General features: G+C 42.0%; 1 protein-coding gene across 4 annotated transcripts in view; it reads right to left on the bottom strand.

Moving 5' to 3' along the window:
* The window catches only part of SAP130 (Sin3A associated protein 130), a gene marked incomplete at its 3' end in the record, with an annotated part of 63,422 nt that overhangs the window by 22,642 nt on the left and 19,311 nt on the right, over window positions 1–21,469 (bottom strand). For 2 of the 4 annotated variants that reach the window (XM_084236702.1, XM_084236700.1), the window contains exons 7-13: window positions 19,882–20,029; window positions 19,637–19,727; window positions 19,324–19,428; window positions 14,641–14,782; window positions 11,734–11,855; window positions 9,682–9,984; window positions 8,824–8,998 (exon numbers count right to left, since the gene is read on the bottom strand). In XM_084236702.1, the coding sequence (XP_084092828.1) occupies window positions 8,824–8,998; window positions 9,682–9,984; window positions 11,734–11,855; window positions 14,641–14,782; window positions 19,324–19,428; window positions 19,637–19,727; window positions 19,882–20,029 (1,086 nt within the window). Of the gene's footprint in view, window positions 1–8,823; window positions 9,002–9,681; window positions 9,985–11,733; window positions 11,856–14,640; window positions 14,783–19,323; window positions 19,429–19,636; window positions 19,728–19,881; window positions 20,030–21,469 lie in introns of all 4 variants that reach the window. The other 2 variants (XM_084236701.1, XM_084236699.1) reach the window with 1 other exon arrangement.

The raw sequence follows: 21,469 nt of genomic DNA on the forward strand, positions 1-21,469 counted from the left end.
TGAGTGAGACCATCCGGTATTTTTCTTTTTCTTTTTGGCTTATTTCGCTGAGCATGATCCCTTCCAGCGCCATCCATGTTGCTGCAAATTGCATGTGTTTATCTTTTTTGAAAGCTGAGTAATATTCCATGGTATATATGTACCACATCTTCTTGATCCAGTCATCTATTTTTGGGCATTTGGGTTGTTTCCAAAGCTTAGCTATTGTAAACAGTGCTGCTATAAACATAGGGGTGCAGGTGCTCTTTGGAATTGATGTTTCTGTGTCCTTTGGGTAAATACCTAGGAGTGGAATTGCTGGATCATATGGAAGCTCTTTGTTTAGTAGGTCCAGAAATCTCCACACAGCTCTCCATAGTGGTTGGACCAGTTTGCACTCCCACCAGCAGTGCAGGAGAGTTCCTTTTTCTCCACACCCTCGCCAACATTTGTTGTTGCTAGTTTTTTTAATATGTGCCATTCTCACTGGTGTGAGATGGTATCTCATGGTAGTTTGGATTTGCATTTCCCTGATTACAAGTGATGTTGAACATTTTTTCATATGTCTGTTGGCCATTTGCATTTCCTCTTCAGAGAAGTTTCTTTTTAGCTCTTCTGCCCATTTTTTGACTGGATTATTTTCTTTGTTGTTGCTGAGTCTCATCAGCTCTTTGCAGATTTTTGTGATCAGTCCTTTATCATTAGTGTTGGGTGCAAAAATGTTCTCCCAGTTGGTGGGGTTTCTCTTTGTTTTTGTTATTGTCTCTTTTGCTGTGCAGAAGCTCTTTAATTTGATGTAGTCCCAGCTGTTTATCTTTAATTTTTTTTTATAGAGGCATGTTTTATTTATTTATTTATTTGTTTGTTTTTGTTTATACATGCACTGGGTACAGTCAGAAGCGCGGGAGGGTGAGAGAATTCACCAGAGCCAGAGCGGGGAGCAGAGCAGGCAGAGGGACCGAAGTACACTGCTGAGGGGAGCAGCGGGCGGCAGGAGAGGTCTGCACGACATGTGGGACCCTCCTCCAGTGGCCGGGGAGCAACCAGGGATCGAACCGGCGCTGCAGACGCCGCGGGCAGCTTCGCAACCCAGCGATCAACCGCTGTGCCACCGGGGAGGCCCCCAGCTGTTTATCTTTGTCTTCACTATCACTGCTTTGGGTGATGGGTCTCTAAAGATGTCTTTGATGTGCAAATCCCGTAGTGTTCACCAGAGCCAGAGCTGGGAGCAGAGCAGGCAGAGGGACCGAAGTACACTGCAGAGGGGAGCAGCGGGCGGCAGGAGAGGTCTGCACGCCATGTGGGACCCTCCTCCAGTGGCCGGGGAGCAACCAGGGATCGAACCGGCGCTGTAGACGCCGCGGGCAGCTTCGCAACCAAGCGCTCAACCGCTGCGCCACCGGGGAGGCCCCCAGCTGTTTATCTTTGTCTTCACTATCACTGCTTTGGGTGATGGGTCTGTAAAGATGTCTTTGATGTGCAAATCCCGTAGTGTTTTGCCTATATTTCCTTCTATGTATTTTATGGTTTCAGGTCTTATGTCTAGTTCTTTAATTCATTTTGAGTTGATTTTTGTGTATGGTGTGAGGTAGTGGTCAAGCTTCATTCCTTTGCACGTAGCGACCCAGTTTTCCCAGCACCATTTATTGAACAAACTTTCTTTGCTCCAATGCATAGTCTTTGCTCCTTTGTCAAAGATTAGTTGACCATAAATCTGTGGGTTTATTTCTGGATTTTCTATTCGATTCCATTGGTCTGTATGTCTGTTCTTGTTCCAATACCATGCAGTTTTGATGATTATGGCTTTGTAGTAGAGTTTGAAGTCTGGGAGTATGATGCCTCCATTCCCTTCTTTTTTTTTTTTCAGTAGAGCTTTGGCTATTTGGGTTTTTTGGTGATTCCATATGAATTTCATCAATAATTGTTCTATTTCTTTGAAGAATGCCATTTTTTTTTGTTTGTTTATAGAGGCATGTTTTTATTTATTTTATTTGTTTGTTTACTTATACAAGCACTGGGTACAGTCAGAAGCCCGGGAGGGTGAGAGAATTCACCAGAGCCAGAGCGGGGAGCAGAGCAGGCAGAAGGACCAAAGGACACTGCTGAGGGGAGCAGCGGGCGGCAGGAGAGGTCTGATCACCATGTGGGACCCTCGTCTGCTGGTCGGGGAGCAGCCGGGGATCGAACCGGCGCCGCAGAGGCCGCGGGCAGCTTCGCAACCCAGCGCTCAACCGCTGCGCCACCGGGGAGGCCCAACCATTGAGATTTTGATTGGAATAGCATTGAATCTGTATATTGCTTTTGGTAGGATGGCCATTTTAATAATGTTTATTTTTCCAATACATGAGCAGGGGATGTCTTTCCATTTCTTTGTGTCTTCTTCTTGAGTTCTTTCTTGTTTTTTGATGTGAGCTTCTATTGCTATATATTTTCCTCTTATTACTGCTTTTGCTGCATCCCATACATTTAGGATATGGGTGTCCTCCTTGTCATTCAATTCAAAGAATTTTTTAATTTCTTCTTTGATCTCCTCGTTAGTCCAGTGGTCTTCCAGTAGTGTGGCTTTTAATCTCCATGAGGTAGGATAGTTCCTTGCCTTCTTTTTATGATTTACTTCTAGTTTGATGCCTTCATGGTCAGAAAAGATGGTTGATATGATTTCAATCTTGGTGTATCTGTTGATGTTTGTCTTGTGCCCCAGTATGTGATCGATCCTGGAGAATGATCCGTGTGTGCTTGAGAAAAATGTGTACTCCGTTTTTTTTGGGGTTTAGTGTTCTATAGATGTCTGTTAAGCCCAAATGCTCTAGGTCCTTATTTAGAGCTTTAGTTTCTTTACTTATTTTTTGTCTTGTTGATCTATCCATTGTTGATAGTGGTGTGTTGAAGTCTCCCACTACGTATGTGTTTTCTCTGATGTCTGTTTTCAGAGAGGACAACAGTTGTCTGATATATTTTGGTGCTCTTTCGTTTGGTGAGTATATGTTAATGAGTGTTATTTCTTCTTGAAGTATTGTCCCCTTAATCATAATGTAGTGACCATTGGGGTCTCTTTTTATTTTTTTTTGTTTGAAGTCTGTTTTATCTGATATAAGTATAGCTGTTCCTGCTTTCTTTTTTTTTTTTTAAAGACCACCTTCCTCTTTTTTTTTTTAAAGATTTATTTATTTATTTATTTATTTATTTATTTATTTATTTATTTATTTATACATACAAGCACTGGGTACAGTCAGAAGCGTGGGAGGGTGAGAGAATTCACCAGAGCCAGAGCGGGGAGCAGAGCAGGCAGAAGGACCGAAGTACACTGCTGAGGGGAGCAGCGGGCGGCAGGAAGAGGTCTGCGCGCCATGTGGGACCCTCCTCTAGTGGCCAGGGAGCAGCCGGGGATCGAACCGGCGCTGCAGAGGCTGCGGGCAGCTTCGCAACCCAGCGCTCAACCGCTGCGCCACCGGGGAGGCCCTTCCTGCTTTCTTTTTTGGCCCATTTGCTTGTAGGATTGTTTTCCATCCTTTGACTTTGAGCCTATTTTTATCTTTTGTAGCTAAATGTGTTTCCTGGAGACAGCAAAAGGTTGGGTTTTGTTTCTTAATCCAGGCTGCAACTCTGTGTCTTTTTATTGAAGAGTTTAGTCCATTTACATTTAGAGTTAATATTGATATGTTAGCATCTGTATTTGCCATTATGTTTGTCTTTCCTTTGATTTCATTTATTTATTCTTTTAATAACTTTTTTTTTTTTTTTGGTCTTCTTTCGTTGTTATTCGTCCCTCTGAGGTTCTGGCTTTAGGATTCCTTGTAGTATTTTTTGGAGTGGGGGTTTAGTCGTAATGAAATTCCGGAGTTTCTCTTTGTCTGGGAAGGTCCATATTCTTTCTTCATAGAGGAAGGAGAGCTTTGCGGGATAGAGTATTCTTGGTTGGCATCTGTTTTCTTGGAGTCTGTTGACTATGTCCCTCCACTCTCTCCTTGCCCGTAGTGTTTCTTCAGAGAAGTCTGATGTCAGCCTGATTGGTTTTCCTTTGAATGTTATCTGTTTCTTCCCTCTTGTCAGCTTCATTATTTTTTCCTTGTCCTGGATTCTTGGGAGCTTTACTATTATGTGTCTTGCTGTGTTTTTCCTTTCGTCGTGGAAGTTTGGTGTTCTTCTTGCTTCTTGTATATCAATTTTCAGCTCCTTCTTCGCATTTGGGAACTTCTCTTCAATTATATCCATGAATATTTTCTCTGTTCCTACATCTCTCTCCTCTCCTTCTGGAATTCCTATACCTCTTATATTTCCTTTCCTCATGGAGTCAGATAGTTCCCGAAGTCTTTCTTCATTCTTTTTCCTTCGTACTTCTCTTTCCTTTTCTGTTTTGGTTCTTTTTATTTCTGTGTCTTCAAGAGTACTTATTCGCTCTTCCATTTCACCTATTCTGCTTTCATTGCTTTTCCCAGAGTTCCTTAGTTCCTCCATTAATTCTTTGATCTACTTCCCTCTTTAGGGACTCAATTTCCTTCTTCTGATCTATCACTTTTTTAATCATGGCAATTTTAAATTCTCTTTCTGGAAGGCTCAGAAGTTCTTCCAAGTTGCTGTTGTTGCAATCTGGGGAGTGGTTTTCTTTTTGTGGTGTGCTTCTTTCCTGAGGAGTTGTTAGGTTGCCTGTGGTTCTTCTACTCCCTACTGTCTGTTTTCTAATTTGTCGTATGCGTTGGGACACTGTGTTGCTCGGACTGACTGGCATCTTGGATGAACTTCTCCACTCCCCTCTGGCTCTTCCAGGAGCCATCTCTGTCTTTTGGGGGAGCTTTCTGCTGGTTTTAGGCAGTTTTTACTGAAGAAATGTCCCTGTTCTAAAATGGCGAAGCGGGATGCAGTCCCTGCGCCTCCGGTTTCAGGCACACTCTTCTGCGCACCCAGCCTGCCCCGGACGTGGGTGCCTGCTCCCTCTGTGGGCTCAGACTGCTGGTCGGAAGGGGCCTGGTGTGGGCTAACTTCCCGGCTGGCCACTGGGTCCTCCAGAAGCCTTCTGCCCTTTTCAAGCAGTCTTAAGAAATTTCCTGTTCTATGGGGTGTTAGTGACTTTTTTTTCCTGGTCGCTAGGTGGCGCCAGAGATCTCTCCTATTGTCCTTGGGGGGCTGTTTTTCGCCTACCCCCACCCCGTGGGACAGGGAACAGAGCGGGAATGGTAGGGTACACCTCAACAGCTTTGGGGTGCTGTGTCTGCCTCGTGCCCCACCGTCGTGGAGAACCCACGCCCCGAATTTTTGTGCCCCGGGTCTCAGTTCAAAGCCCTCAGTTCCAGGACGCGGGCTGTAGCCCAGTTCAGTGGTGCGGGAATGGCACCTTTTGCACCGCTCCCGTGCCTGGGCGCCTGGTTCCTGCTTACTCAGGGAGGGACCTTCACCTCAGTGAGGACCTCTGTGCATCTCCCCGCAAGCCTAGGTCGCAGGCGCGGGTACCTGGGCAGCCGCGATCCAGGTCTGCATTTGCTTTTCAAGCGCGCCAAGCGCGCCGCTTTTCCGCGCAAGCTTACCGGCAGCCTGGGCTGTGTGCGCGTCTCCCGGGGTCTTTGTTCTTCTCTAATGGCGCCCGGAGCCGTTCGCTCACCGCCGCGGCGAATCCTGCAGGGTTCGCCTCAGCTCCCGTTCACGGGGTGTGGTGGCTGCAATAGTTCCTTTCCACTCACAGTCCCGCTTGCTGTGTCGTTTGTTCTTGTTGGCCGTTTTGGTTTGTTGTTTTCCTCCTCTCTGCCGGTCGGAGAGTGCCGCCTCTATGGGCGGGGGAGGGGAGCAGGGTTCTGCGCTTCCCTCCCTTCTAGTCCTCTTTTATGGCCACTTTCTTCTTCGGGTAGTTTGCTGGAGTCACCCGTTTATCTTCCGTGTCCCAGTTCTCACTGGGACCTGCCGCTTTTCCTCCCTATAACTTTTTTTAATGGGAGATCTTCTGTATTTTGTTTTTAAATGACTTGCCCATCTCCTTTCTTGCTGAAATCCCATAATTAAAGGTAAGAACTAATTATTTTTCTTTTTTTTATTTAAAAGACTTATTTGTTTATGCATACAAGAATTGGGGTACAGGCCAGCAGTGTGGCGGGTGAGAGGATTCACCAGAGATAGAGTGGAGAGCAGAACAGGCAGACTGACCAAAGTACACTGCTGAGGGGAGCAGCGGGGAGACAGGAGAGGTCTGCCTGCCATGTGGGCTTCTGCCTGGCCAGGGATCAAACTTGTGCCACAGTGGCTATGGATAGCTTCACAGGTTGTCTCTCAACCCCTTGCACCACGAGGGAGGCCCTAGTTCTTTAATTTTCTATTTTTTTGTTCTACCTTATTTTTTTTTTTTAAAGATTTATTTATTTATGCAAGCGCTGTGTACAGTCAGAAGCGCAGGAGGGTGAGAGAATTCACCAGAGCCAGAGCGGGGAGCAGAGCAGGAGGAAGTACTGAGGTACATTGCTGAGGGGAGCAGCGGGCACGCAGCAGAGGTCTGCGCGCTATGTGGGACCCTCGCTGGTAGACAGGGATAGAACCAGCGCTGCAGAGGCTGCGGGCCGGCGCTCAACTGCTGCACCACCAGGGAGGCCCTTTTGTTCTACTTTTGAGAGACTTCCCCAATTTTTAATTATACCACCAATTTTCTATTTCTGCTATCCTCCTTTTAGTTTCTGGATATACTCTTTTGTTCTCTAAAATATACTTTTTTTTAAAAAAAGATATTTATGCATACAAGAACTGGGGTATAAGAGGGGGGGAGGGGGGGAGAGAGAGAGAGAGAGGTCTGCTGCGCCATGTGGGTTGCTCCCTGGCTGGCCGGGATTGAATCCATGCTGCAGAAGCTGGCAATAGCTTGCTAGAGCTGTCTTTAACCCCGGTGCCACAGAGAGGCCCTCTCAATATACCTTGTGCAGTGTGGCCTTCCCTTTCTGTGGATGCAATTTTTCATTCGTTCATGGAAGATGTCACTGACAGCTTTTATCTTGTTTTTTTTTTTTTCTTTTTGGTTGTTTGCTTTATTGTCTTTGCCTACCCTCTTTTCCTCAGTACTTTTAAAAGCATGTTGCTGTAGTCTTGATCTTACATTATTAGAAGGCCCCTCAGGTATCTGTGGCTTTATGTCCATGATGACGAGGGGTACTAAGAAGCTACCTGAGGGCCTCCCCGGTGGCGCAGCGGTTGAGCGCTGGGTTGCAAAGCTGCCCGCGGCCTCTGCATCACCGGTTCGATCCCCGGCTGCTCCCCGGCCACCTGAGGCGGGTCCCACATGGCGCGCAGACCTCCCCTGCCGCCCGCTGCTCCCCTCAGCAGTGTACTTCGGTCCTTCTGCCTGCTCTGCTCCCCGCTCTGGCTCTGGTGAATTCTCTCACCCTCCCGCGCTTCTGACTGTACCCAGTGCATGTATAAACAAAAACAAACAAACAAATAAATAAAACATGCCTCTATAAAAAAAAAAAATTTAAAAAAAAAAAAAAGAAGCTACCTGAAAGTTCTGAGCTTGCGGAAGGGCTTATGCACTTTACGGTTCTCTACAGGATGATCTGACCCCGTCTGGAGGGAACCCCTAGCCCTGGGATCTTCAGGTCTGCCCCGCTGGGCTGAACAGATGCAGGGAAACAGTCCTCTCTTCGCTTTCTGTCCCTGCAGTGAACTTCACCTGCTGGGGTTCTGTCAGCTAGAAGGGAGAGCTGGTGTGAAGCCTCAGCATTCTGAAATGCATGATCACTACTTTGCTTCCAGGAATGTGCTCACGGCTCCATTACACGGCTGCTCCAATGGACCGCCTGCAGGTATCCGGCAGGCTGAGTGTGGAGGAGCGGGGAATGCACACCACAGTGTGAGTAAACAGGCAGGTGTAGGGCTCTTATCACTCAGATTTCAGTCAGCTTCTTTTATGCCCAGTTCTTCATGGTTCTTCTGAAGATTCAGCAATTTAAGTGAGGACAGCCCTCAACGTTCTCCTCTGCAGATTGAACACTCAGTTTCCTCACAGCCATCACTTGTCTAACCTCTTAACTTCAAAGTTTTGATGCTGTTGCATCCTTCATCTCTCCTTCCTTGTGTGTTTATAATTTTTGCTAAGTCCTTCTATTAAAGTTCTGTACAGTTTTTGAAAGGAAGTTTAGAAGTATGTGTTCTACCATCCTAACTACAAACTTTACCTTGTGTTTTCATTAACGGATATTTCACCATGCCATGGACTGACTTATCATTAAAACAGAGGCTGGTCTAAGCAAGCACTGCACATATGAAAATTCTGTCCAGATCCAGCAGTAAGTTCTTGCTAGGCTTTAATCTGCTGATGTTGATACTATTAGCTCAGCTAAACCACAGAAACTCCCGTCTCAAATGTGACTGCTCACCTCCTACCAGCAAAGTTTTTAAGAAAAGCGTAACACATACTGTGCTGCTTATGACCCATCAACTCAGAGGCTTAGATGGCAACACAGAATGCTGTTTGCTGTCAAATATGATTCTTAATGCCTATGGGAAGCTGCCTGCCCTGAGCAGTAATTCATGTGGCACACATTAGTAGTCCCACCTAAACAAGCCGAAAGTGTTCACTACAAGGCTCTTCAGGGGTTTTAAGATGAAATCTCCAGAACCAGAGAACAGCCACAACTGTATTCAACAGATGCTTATACACTGACACTCCAGTGACTCTGGGGCTCTGTGCATCCTGCAGTCTGAGCTCAGCAAGGCTCTATTAAAGAACCCTGTGATCAAGTTACTTTAGAAGAAATTAAAAAATGCCACAGAAGAGGAGCGATTACAATTTACTGCCAGCACTAGTAGAGTGCCTGTTGTTTTTACCAATTATAGTCAGCACCAGAGTGGCCACTTGGCACTTGTGTGTCTACTTACCCATCCGTGGCAGGTTTCTTCCGGAGTATACTTGGCCGGGGGGATGAGCCCTGGGCTGGAGCACTGGTGCTAGCACTCTGGCTGTGGGTCTGCACCACGGTTGTTGCTGCTGGAGCAGCACTGAATGGACTGCTAATAGGGTTGGCTACAATTGTGGCTCCATCAGCCAACACCACTGCTGAAGGAGAGAGGGGGCAGAAAAGAACAATGGAGAGAGAAAAATAGAAGACATTACTAAAATGTCATAAGGTAAAAGAAAAATGACTGGATCACCAGAACCAGAATACCTTTGCTATGACTGCCTAATTTCGAGAAGGGGTGGGAGGAGCACAAAGTCTATCTGCTAAAAACCAGATGGCAAAGTGGGAGTTATTAAGTCTACTGAGGCATGATCCATAAACAATTTTCTTTGCTTTATAGTTGAAATTACTAATAAATGAGGAAAAAATACATAAAGTACATAGTATGCTTCGAGAAATACTCTCGTACAGTTTTTGTAAAATATGCTGACGCTCAATTCCAAACATTTCAGTGCATCTTAGTTCTACAGTTTTTCAAGCAACTCTGAAGAAAACCTTCAACTATGAGAAGACTACTGCTACTGGGTAAATCTGTTGTCTCAACTAAGAGCTCTTTATAAAATGTATCTCGCCAAATAGCAAATTGGGATGTTAATGTAATTTCTAATTCTTATAATGAACTTGACAGGGAAGTTCTAAGCTACTTGTATTATAAGAGGAACCTAAAGCCTAGAGAAATTAACTGAGACCACTAAGTCAGTAAAGGGCAGAACCAGGATTTAAACCCACATGTATTTCTTTCCTACACAAGAAGTATCAGGCAAAGAATTAAAATTACCTGAAGTCTTTCCTTCTGGTTGAGGCTGCTGAGAACCCAGTGGTGCAGGCTGAAGTCCCTGTGTGCTGATTGGGGTTGCTGAGTGAATTCCCTGTGTGCCAATTGGAGCTGGTTGTATTCCTGGGGTTCCAATGGGGGCTGGCTGTATTCCCTGTGTGCTGATGGGTGCTGGTTGGATCCCCTGGATATGTCGAGCATGAGACGCATCTACCGTCATCAACTGCATGGGGTTTAGGTGGACTGTAGATGCCACCCCAACACCAGTCTGAGCTGTGATGGCAGAGTTTGGAGCCTGAGCTGAAACTAAAAATGGTGCATAAAGTGACTACAAAATTATTAGTTCTGATATGATATAGTTCGCATAAAGAGAAAAACTGAAGTGAGAACAGAACTTTTTCACGGTACCATCTGAATCCTCAGGAGAAAAAAGCACTACTTAAAACTATACATACGGAATGTCTCCCCTCCCCCCTCAACTGCTTGCCACTTTGGTATGCTCTTTCTGTACTACAGGGAACAGGACTTAAAACAAGGAAAAAAAAAATACCCAATTTTAAATGTGGGCAAGACAATTGTGTCAAATTATTAACATAAGACTTCTGAGGTTACAAACAAAAACCCTCAAGCTTCTGAGATATAGCCATGGCTTCCAGGTCAGAAATCTTTAATTGACAGAACTACTATCATGGGCATTTCTGAAATATAGTAGTTATAAAAAATCCACTGTGGAGAGAACAAGAAATTTGCCCTTTTTTCTACAAGACAAACACACATTCTACTATGGATATTAACACCCAACAAAACTGCAAATGATTTCCAGAAAGCAACAAAAAAGGGATTTCGCGCTACTTGTGAAACAAAAACAAACACAAAAGACTTTTTTTTTTTGGGTTATCAAAGCAATTCAGAGATCGAGGAGTATATCTCCAAAGCTACTTAAATACCTTGGAGTATTTGACAATTTTAGAGCACTGTCCAAGGGAAATATGTCAAATACCCAACTTAAAATTTGCCAGCCACATTAAAAAAGTAAAAAGCAGCAGGTCAAATTCATTTTAATGACATTTTATTTAACTAAAAATATCCAAAATACTACTTCAAAATGTGATCACTATAAAAATTAACTTAATAAGATATTTTATATTCTCTTTTGCTTATTACCAAGTCTTCAAAATCCAGGATATATTTTATTCTTAAAGTGTAGCTTAATTCAGACACTAAGCTTGCATCAAAAATCTTTGGTTTGCATTTTGATTGCATAAAATCTACCAGTGGGAAAGTAGTAAAACAAAACGTTGTCTTCATTTGCCAGCTTTGCGGTCACCCCTAGCCCTTTTATAATCCTCGATTTCACAGCAGGACACCCATAATCTAGAAAAGGTAGCTAAGGGCCCCACAGTAAAAGATTACACAAACCCTTAGCTCTAAGCATTGCTTTTGTCTGGAAAAAGAACACTATCTACACTTAAGATGCTGAGTGTAGAGCATAACTAAAACTAAAGAGACGGGCCTCCCCGGTGGAGCAGCGGATTGAGCGCAGTACTGTGAAGCTATCCGCAGCCTCTGTGGTGCGGGTTCCATTCCCGGCCCGCCAGGGAGAAACCCACACGGCGTGGCAGACCTTTCTTGCCTCACTCGCTGCTCCCCTCAGCAGTGTCTTCAGTCCGTCTGCCTGTTCTGCTCCCCGCTCTGTCTGGTGAATTCTCTTGCCCTCCTGCGCCTCTGGCCTGTACCCCAGTTCTTGCATAAATAAAACTAAAAAGAGGTAGCCTACAAAGTGAGACAAGTCCCATAAAAGTACAGCTTTGTCCATTTTAACTGTACTACTATTTTAAGGTCTAGCAAAAATCACTAATGTAATTATCCTTAGGGTGGGATAAAACCATGCAAAGATGGTAAGTAAAAATCTTTTTTATAGATGTTAGCATAACCTGAACTTGAAAAAAGAAGCTGGGATTATTAAATCCCATACTAGACATACTCACTGATCAACGTCTAGCTCATTAAATGCAACAATTAAAATGCTAAGCCAACTCAACAGGAGGCTCATACCTGGGTACTGTCTGATGGTGGACACAGAACTGGTGATTGGGGTGTACGTGTGTGCAGCCAGCGGGTACGCAGAAGGTGGGTATGTTGGCAAAAAGTACTGGAACTGAACAGGAACAGATGGTCTATTGATAGAAAACAAATAGTATGAATCAAAAGGGTCTATTTTCCTCTTTACCTTCTAACGATCCTATCTCTCAAATGCTCTTCACATTCTTTACTGCCACATCAACATTTCCCAAATTATGTCCCAAACTTCTAGATCAAAGGACACGCATCTAGAGAAAGTCATAATTAAAAAATAAAAAAGTGGGGCCTTCCCGGAGGCGCAGCAGTTGAGTGCTGGGCTGTGAGCTGCCCGCAGCCTCTGCAGCGCTGGTTCGATCCCTGGCCGCAGGCTAGGGTCCCACATGGCGCGACAGACCTCTCCTGCTGCACCCGCTGCTCCCATCAGCAGTGTACTTCGTCAGCCTGCCTGTTCTGCTCCCCACTCTGGCTCTGGTGAATTCTCTCACCCTCGCGTGCTTCTGACTGTACCCAGTGCTACTATAAATAAATAAATCTTTAAAAAAAAGTGTACTACAAACAACTATACTAAGTACATGTAAAAATATACAGAGAATAATTACTAAACTGGACTGAAAAAAAAGAAAACCCAGTAGTCAAAGCTCCTCCTTGTTTAATTCTACTTGAAAGACTAAACTCAGAATGCTTTACTGACAAACATCATTAAACATATATATACAAGAAACAGATAATCCCAAACATACAGAAATTGATCTTGTCGCAAAAAGAGACAAGATCCACTTACTTTCTAAGTATTCTTGCTACCAAAACTGGACAGGAAGAGCAGGAGAAAGGCTATACACAACACAAATCTCTCTGTCCACATTAATGAAAAAAATTCCCACATGAAACTGAATTAATTACATAAAATTAAATATATTGACCAAATAATGGTTTATCACAGAAATTTAGAAATGATTAAATATCAGAAATCCTATTAATGTTTTAGATATTAGAAAATAGTAAAGGGAACACTCATTTGCAATGCTGGAAGAGGTATACAAGACATATTTAACAGTATTCAATACTGACTCATGATGTAAATGCTTAAGAAGACAGGAAAGAAAAAATTGTGTTTTTCAAATTAAAAATAGTACTCTACCAAATTAAAAATTAATTAAAAAATTTAAATTAATTGAAAATGAATGTTGGGTTGTTATTGTTGGAAGTATAAGATTCCTCCCTCCCAGGTATTCCTCACTGTACTATACCCACCATCAACTCATCCATGGTCCACCACCATACTTCACTGTGCTCCCTATATTCTACCAAATTCTCTAATAAATTTTCAGAATTCCCATTCAAGTTAGGAATAAGAGGGATGCTCAAAATCTCTGCTCTATTAAACATCACACTGGAAGTTTTAGCCAACAACAACGAAAATATACACAATGGAAATGAAAAAAGCTCCCTCAGTCCTTAGAAGAAATGTCCTTATGTGTAGATTAATATAAAAATTATATCTATAGGAAATACAAAAGAATCTTCAAACTTTTAGAGCTAATAGATGTGTTCAGCAAGAGGGACGGCCACAGATCAATGTTTGAAACCCTATAAGCATTCCTACATACCATGATAATCAAGTTAAGAAATTTATCAATGATCCAATTCTGAAACTATTTTCCATGCACTGTAGCAAGTTATCACTGCGGGAGAAGGGAGGCAGAAATCTGGAAAGTGGGGGTAAGGGGGTGAGGCAGAGGTATCTGCATGCAGTAGTTTTTTTTGAAAAGTTACACACTTCTACATCTGCCTGCTGAAAGGGCCTAGATGAGCAGAGTGAATGTCTCAATCTTGGTATTTAAATAATGAAAAGATACCATGGGGTGTTGAGAAATGGCAGATTCCAGGGTTCAGACAGACCAAAATCACAAGAACCCAGGAGTGTTTTATTCTGGTGGGACATCAAGAAGGGCTTGAACAATGGGGCATGACAAACCCACAGGATGAGTGGGCCCTCAAGGACTAAGTCAGAGTCACCAGAACACTGAAACAGAAGACAGTACTGTTTTGATTATGGAAAAAAATTAACCCCAAATCTTTAAAGTCCATTCTGATTTAAAAAAAAAAAAAATTGGGGACATGAATGATAACTGATAAACATGAAAGATATGATACTTAGCAAAAATCACTAGTTTGCAACCATCGTGTGATTCATTCAAGAATCATCAATAGATGCTAAAACTATTGAGTGAGAGTTTATTGGGGAACAGGACAAAGTCTCAAATTATTTCCACACAGATTAGTTGTTTACAAGAGAAAACTATCTTTGTAGTAGAAACATCTGGCAAACATCACCTCCACTAAATAATTAATGTTGACATAACTAACAATGGGACAAAGGGAAAGCGCATAACAACAATGGCAAAAAGATAGTGCCTAAGTGGTATTCACTCCAAAAATACGTAACTCACTATGAAGAAACAATCTGAGCAGGTCAAATTGAAAAATCTTCCACAAGAATAACTGGCCTATCTAGATTCTTCAAAAATGTCAATACAAGAATAAGAATGGTTTCAGGTAACTGGTCACTGCCCTGGGTGACCTAAGAGTCTCTGTTCTCAGGAGACAAGAATGGAAGCATGTAGGCAGAAATGGTCACGTAGCTGCATACCTTTTCTCTCGAAATAAACATACAAAACAAAAATAATGATACCAATAGGGCAAAGAAGAATGACATATTTTCATAAACTGAAAAGGAAATTACATAATGTATTATTTTCTGGAGGAAAAATTGAAAATAAAAGTACATACATGTCTTTTCTGTGGAATATTTTGTTTTATTGAAAAAATCAAAATGAGGACACAGTGGGGTAGTGTAACTGGTATGTTGTTCCCTCTTACCTATTGTCACTTCGGGTTTCCATGGCCACAGGATTTGGAGAGGCCCGATGTCCTGAGATGGGAATCAGGCTACTCCTCTCGGCAGGGTAATCAGGCTGGATCCGAGGAGAAGTGTGTGTGATCTGTTGAGGGACCACCTTAGCTACAAAGAAGTGAAATCCAATTTCATTACCATTCATATGCTTGTACTGGCATGCCAAAGCAATCTTAAGGATGCAAAGAGAAATAAGAAGCCTGTTTTTTAAAGTTTTAATAAAAATGAAAAATGAAAGATGAGTATAAGGTTCAAATGAATTATCTCACACGATAATCCACTGATATAGTCATATTGTTGTTATTTGTCAAAGCAGTATGCAACAGTAAATCTTTTAATAAAAATACCAGACAATGGGCCTCCCTGGTGGCACAGCAGTTGAGCACTGGGCTGCGAAGCTGTCCGCAGCCTCTGCAGTACCGGTTTCATCCCCGGCCAGGTGAGGGCCCCACATGGCGCGACTAGATCTCTCCTGCCGCGCCCGCTGCTCCCCTCAACAGTGTACTTTGTCAGTCTGCCTGTTCTGTTCCCTGCTCTTGCTCTGGTGTATTCTCTCACCCTCGCGCACTTCTGAGTGTACCCAGTGCTTGTATAAATAAATAAATAAATCGTAAAAAAAAATTAAAAAACCAGATAACTAGGAATCTAGCTTCTAGAAGACCTTTTAATAAAAGAAGAAAAAAAATTAAATTAAAAAAAGAAACAATAAAATTTTGAATACAGAAATGGTGAAGACAGATTGTTCTGGTGTTCCTTCAATTTGTTTTACAAATTGTTCTGACTACACAGGTGACTAACACCAAGCACACAGGCCCTTAGTGATCCATTTACTAGTAAACAAAAGATGATCCTCAGATTTATATCTGAATGCCTTACTCTAATTTACAAAAGAGGTCATTAAGGTAATCAAGTGATTAAAAAATAACTCTCAAACTTGCACAATGGAAAAAAAAAAGCCATTGCACATTGCCTGGTAAAGATTACAAAACCCCCCTGTGGATATGAATGCACAGCCTCACTCCCAAGAGCAAGGGCAAGAACACCAAGGATAGGAGTCTGATGAAGTCTCTATGGTCGAAAATAAAGCCTAAAAATCTAAGGGAAGGGCCTCCCCTGGTGGCGCAGCGGTTGAGCGCTGGGTTGCGAGGCTGCCTGTGGCCGCTGCAGCGCCGGTTCGATCCCCGGCCACGGCGAGGGGCCCACAAAACAACAACAACAACAACAAAACACAACTAAGGGGAGTTTAGAAAGCAAACATATAGAAAAAGGACCTTAGATTCTACTCCAGGCTCCCTAATTAGTAATGAATCAATTAATTTAATTCCTCATCAGTTTCCTCATCTGTGAGGAGACTTGTTCAAGATTATCACTTAGTAATGTCTACGATGTTTTGAATGTCAATGATTTTATGTAATACTTTACAGCAAAATCAAAATTACCAAAGAGTTCTAATTAATTCTGAGTCTCAGAGTCTACTCTCCACAATTTGCAATCAAATTTTGTTTAGAAAATATAGCTGAACTGGGACATACTTCACGGTTATTGTCAAACTATTACTTCTGTGTCTGGGAATTTGCGAAGGAAATTTGAGAAAAACATCACAGATATAGAGGAACAGCTTCCATCTAGATGCGAGTCACACCAGCAGTAGACACTAGAGGCCAGGAAGAGGTCACCATGCTGCCCCATGTACAGAGCACAGAACACCAAGGGAAGCAGCACAGACTCTCCATGATGTGCAGCTCCTTCTGCAACAACACAGCTGGAGAAGCCTGTGCAGGATGACCGCTGGGACCCCCCCCAAACCCACCACAGGCGCTCACTTCTACTGGCTGATGTGGAGAGAAGTGGCCATAGAAGAGCGACTGCCAAGCGGAAAGCAACCAGGCCTTGTGTTCACTGTGCCCGTGAAAGGGTGAAAAAAACAATGCTTCCAACAGGAATGCAGCTGTCATTTGGAAGAGTAACTAACCAGTGGTTGGCAACCAAACACGCACCCATGAATTTATTTTTATTTTTCTTCTGATTAAAAAGCCATATATTCTGAATCATTGAAAAAAAATCAACTAAAAAATATTCTGCGGAAATCAGTATAAGTGGGTCATAATACCATATCCAAAGACTATGGCTATTTACTGAATGCTGTGATTATGATTATCTGAGTCTGTTTTTTATTTTTATTTATTTATTTATTTTTTGGTGGGACCCTCGCTGGTGGCCGGGGATCGAACTGGCACTGCAGAGGCTGCGGGCAGCCTCGCAACCCAGAGCTCAACGGCTGTGCCACCAGGGGAGGCCCTGATTTTGTTTTTTATAATTTGGAGATCAATGTTATTTGTGGGCTGGAGAAAATGAGGATGGAAACTAGCATTCATTAGAGGCAAAATCCCTCTGCTTGTGATTGATTGGGTATTTTTCCCTATCTTAACACATTCCTGTTAGTAATAATGGCTAAATTCTATATTAAATCTTATCTATACCAAGTACCACTCAGCAATGATTTCAATATATCTCCTACACCTCAATTTGAGAATTACTATCAAGTTTCCCTTTTCAACTAAGGTAACTTTGTACAGGGATCCCACGATGATGTGGCAAAGAAATATTTGGGTTATTATGAAAGAGGAAAACAAAAAAGCAGAACATAAAGCTCATGGGACCTGGACAAAAACAGCCACATTATATAATAGATATTATATCTGTTAGAATACTTCTGCCGGATTTTCTTATCTGAAATTAGGAAATGATTAAAATTAAAAGATAAACAAGCTGAAAAGATTAAAACTGAGTAATGTAACGACTTAGGATGGGTAAAAAAGTTGCTGGTTTTGGCCAATAAATAAACTATTTCTGTCTCCTGGTACTTTTTACTGAGTTTATTCCCAGTGTGATCTCTTAGGCAGATACAGTCGCATTAGTAAAAATTACTAATCTATAAAATAATTCTTTTCAGAGAGAGTTCAACATGACACCAGAGAGGCCCTAATGTGAGACACTACCCCTTCTTTACCAGTTTGGCTTTCTTCATATCTACAGAGACCCTAGTGAGGTTCTAGACTGTAAAGGTGAAGAATGGGCTTGGCTCTGCCATTAAAGTGCAAGGAAACTGAGGCTACTTTTAGCGACAGTCAGGAAATGGCTTGAAATGACAACTATTCCTGTTAACTATCTTTTTCAACTAGTATATGAATGCTAACCACACACACACACACGTGCCAAGACGATATTCAGAGAGTTGTGAAATTCCATCAGACAAATATAAGAGAAGTTTGGTCTCTCAGATACCAAAGTGTAGTGAGCAGTGCTCTGTCTGCTACAAGCTTTTGTGGGGTTTGGTAACAGTTTAAGGGCTGGTAGGACCCAGTTACGTACAAGAGAAATCAGGATCTCTCTGGTCCTCCTATTAGAAACTAGACACTAAGGACATTAGAAAAGTGTCCTTAAAGTTTGCTTAAGAAGGCTGTGAAGCTGCAGCCTATCTCACACAGTGAAGCAGGGAGGGGGGTGAAAAAGCACACCACAGTGTTTGGATACCACAGCTGGGGGAGCCACACTTTGTGTCTGATAACCCAATTTCTGACAGTTCAGTGTATCCTCGCACAAAAATCAGTCTTACTTCTAAAAGTACACGAAAGTAAATATATAGCAGCTATCTGATCTCTTCAGGCGTGGAGACAGTAAGATGACATGCTCTTTGGTACAGAACAGAGGCAAAGGTAAAAACAGTTATTAACCCTGTGGTTCATGGTTTAAAGAGAGGCTTGTTCTGCCTCATAGGCTTATGAGTAGCAGCCCATGGAACAGGCATTGGTAAACCTTGGCCTGTGAACCTAACCTGCCTGTTTCTGCATAACCTGTGAACTAAGAATGGGTTCATACTTTTAAAAGGTTGGGGAAAAAATTCGAAAGAATATTTCATGACACATGAAAACTACATCATATTCAAATGATTGCACCCATAAAATGTCTTAATAAACACACACTCCCATTTGTTTACACATTGTCCACAGTTTGACAATGTGGACTACAATGCCTAAAATATTTACTGTCCAGCCCTATAGAAAATGTTTACCAATATCTGCTCTTGATGACTAGGACCTAATCGCCAGAAACACTAAATATATTTTTAATAGAACACAAACATATTTAAAAGGGGAATAAAAGTCAAACAGGATGGCCATGCAGTATTGAGGGAGCAATCAGATGAGTAGCCAGGCTAACTGCCCAGAGGATTAGTACTCTTCCCAGAGTTGCATTATCCAGGGTTTTTCCTGAGTAATCTATCAGTGTACAATTTTTTCTGCATTCCAGACCTTTGCTTCTTTCTTGTTTTCCTGTTCTTCTCTAGCTATGTCAGTTTCAATATATTTTAAAACTTGATTCTTTAAAAGGTACCCCTGGAAGAGGTAAAATTTGATAAATGAGTCAAAAGTAGAGTTAAGTATACTCTGAGCACTCACAGATCGTTAAACCCTATCTCCCCCCACTGTCCATGTTGAATCTGTATGTCAAATGTTAAAAGCTAAATTCAGCATTGCTTAGAGAATCAACAACGAGACCCCCCAGCACTAGCTATCAACATGAAGACCCATTCAGAGGGGCTAAAGAAGTCCTTTCAAACTAGTGTTTTAAGGCTGCATGATACTTACCAACTGGGATGTTTGAAGTGGTCACAGCAGTAGCATGGGATGAATGTGAGGGCATTGTCATGGTAACAATTGTACTTGTGGGAGCCTGTGTGTGTGACACAGATCCTGAAATGGGAGAAAAAAGGAAATTCTTCAACAATGGTCTCCTTGCACACATTACAGAATCTCAAAAACCTAAAAAAGCACTTGGGTTAAGTTGAAAGAATTTTTCTAGCCGATTCTTTTTCTCTGACTGAAGCCGAGCTTTGAAGAATTAAGGTATCACTTATACCTCAATCTTTCTGAGCAGGAAGAACACTGGTCATCAACTTACCAGCTGTGGTTGCTGAAGGCAAGGTGTTGGTTGCCAAAATAGGAGCTACTGTTGCTGCAGCCACTGGTGTGCCAGTACTGAAGATGGTTTTCTGGGAGGGGGACCCCAAACACAGAGTTATGAATAAGAACATTTCCCATTGCAGTTTAAAAGCAATCACGCCTTTAATACTGTCAGGTTCATAGGAGGCTTTACATATGCTTTAGCCCACAGAGTATATAGAGGGTTTCTGCCTCTGGCCTCACCTGTGCCATGGTGTGAAGCTGCTGTTTTGGCGCCCCCAATGCAGGGTGGGATGGCAGTGTGATTCTTGTCGTCACGTCCCGTGACTGCGCAGGACGCTGAATACTAATTGCTGCAGACGGTGGATGCTGGATCGACAAAGTTGGCCGACTGAGAAGGCAGAAAAGACATTATAATTTATAACTTGTCTCCAGACACTGCAGGGAGACAAGCCATTAACGATTTCATGTGAGATCACAGTCATACAGTCGTAATTTTTTTAGAAGTATGTGAAATCCACAGCAGAACCATTGAGTTTCTCTCCTCAAAGTGCTTCAAGACTCATTTTAAAAATATCAATAAGCACCATGATCTGAATAAATTAATTATTGGCTATTCTTACTATCCTCAATGTAATTAATCAACTCAAGCACCTCTACAGTGAGCGCTGCTGTAATGGACAGACTGCATCGTGAGCAAAGATGAAGATCCATATTAAGTTTAAGTTATGAGGGAAGATGACAGACAACTTTGATTAACAAAAGCTTAACTTGTGACCATGAAGCACTGAACCCAACTCCAGTGTTTTGTCATTCCTTACCAGATAAAAATTTGTAACTATGATTGTCTAATTATTAGAAGGGATACTAACACAGCATGTAAAATTAACTGGCAGCTAGCCATTGAAACTGCAATAATGGCAAGAAAATTTGGCAGCAAAACAAAACTAGCATCTCAAAGCAGAAGGGGAGAATGAAGTACTTAAAAAACATGTTGGGAAGATCACATAGTCACTTGGGGAAAAAAAAGAGTCCACACCTCACACAGTACACAGGACAAAGACAAAAAGAATCAAGGATTTAATGGCAAATTAAAAAATGTATGAAGAAAACATATTCTTTTTATAACCTTGGGGAAAGCTTTCTATTAAAAGTCTCTGAAACCTAAAAGCTATAAAAGATCAGTAAATTTGACTCTGAGTGAATAAGCAAACTTTCTACATAACAAAACATACCAGAGTCAAAAGACTCAAAGAGGAAAGCATAACCTTATTGTACTAAGAGTTCCTAGAAAAATCAGAGGAAAATAACAGTCTAATAAAAACAGGCAAGGGACATGACTAGCTAGTTCACTAAAACACAAATGGCCTATTAATATAGAAAAGATGCTCATTCTCACTCACAGGAAAAGAAATGTAATTTAAAACACTAATTTAAAACACTATCATTGTTCACTTATCAGATTGATAAAAATCCAAAAATGTATACTATTGTTCAAGCTACAAGAACAATGGGCACTTCTAAATAATCTAGGAGTGTAAATTGGTATAAAAGTAGATGGTAGGTATCAAAATTAGAATTGCATGTACTCTGATCACTTTTAGGAATTCATCCTACAAAATATCCTTGCACACATACATAATGACACAAGTGATAGGTCATTCAATGCACTTTATTATTTATTATTATTATTTATTATTTAAAATAATAAAGTACTGGAAAATGCCTCAAATCCATTTATACACTGTTACTGCTACAAGGAATAATGAAACACTCCATATACTAAAATGGAAAGCTTTCAAAATATGCTGTTAAGTGAAAAAAAGTAAGG

Source organism: Talpa europaea (assembly GCF_964194135.1).
Source record: "Talpa europaea genome assembly, chromosome: 1".
Classification (NCBI taxonomy): Eukaryota; Metazoa; Chordata; class Mammalia; order Eulipotyphla; family Talpidae; genus Talpa; species Talpa europaea.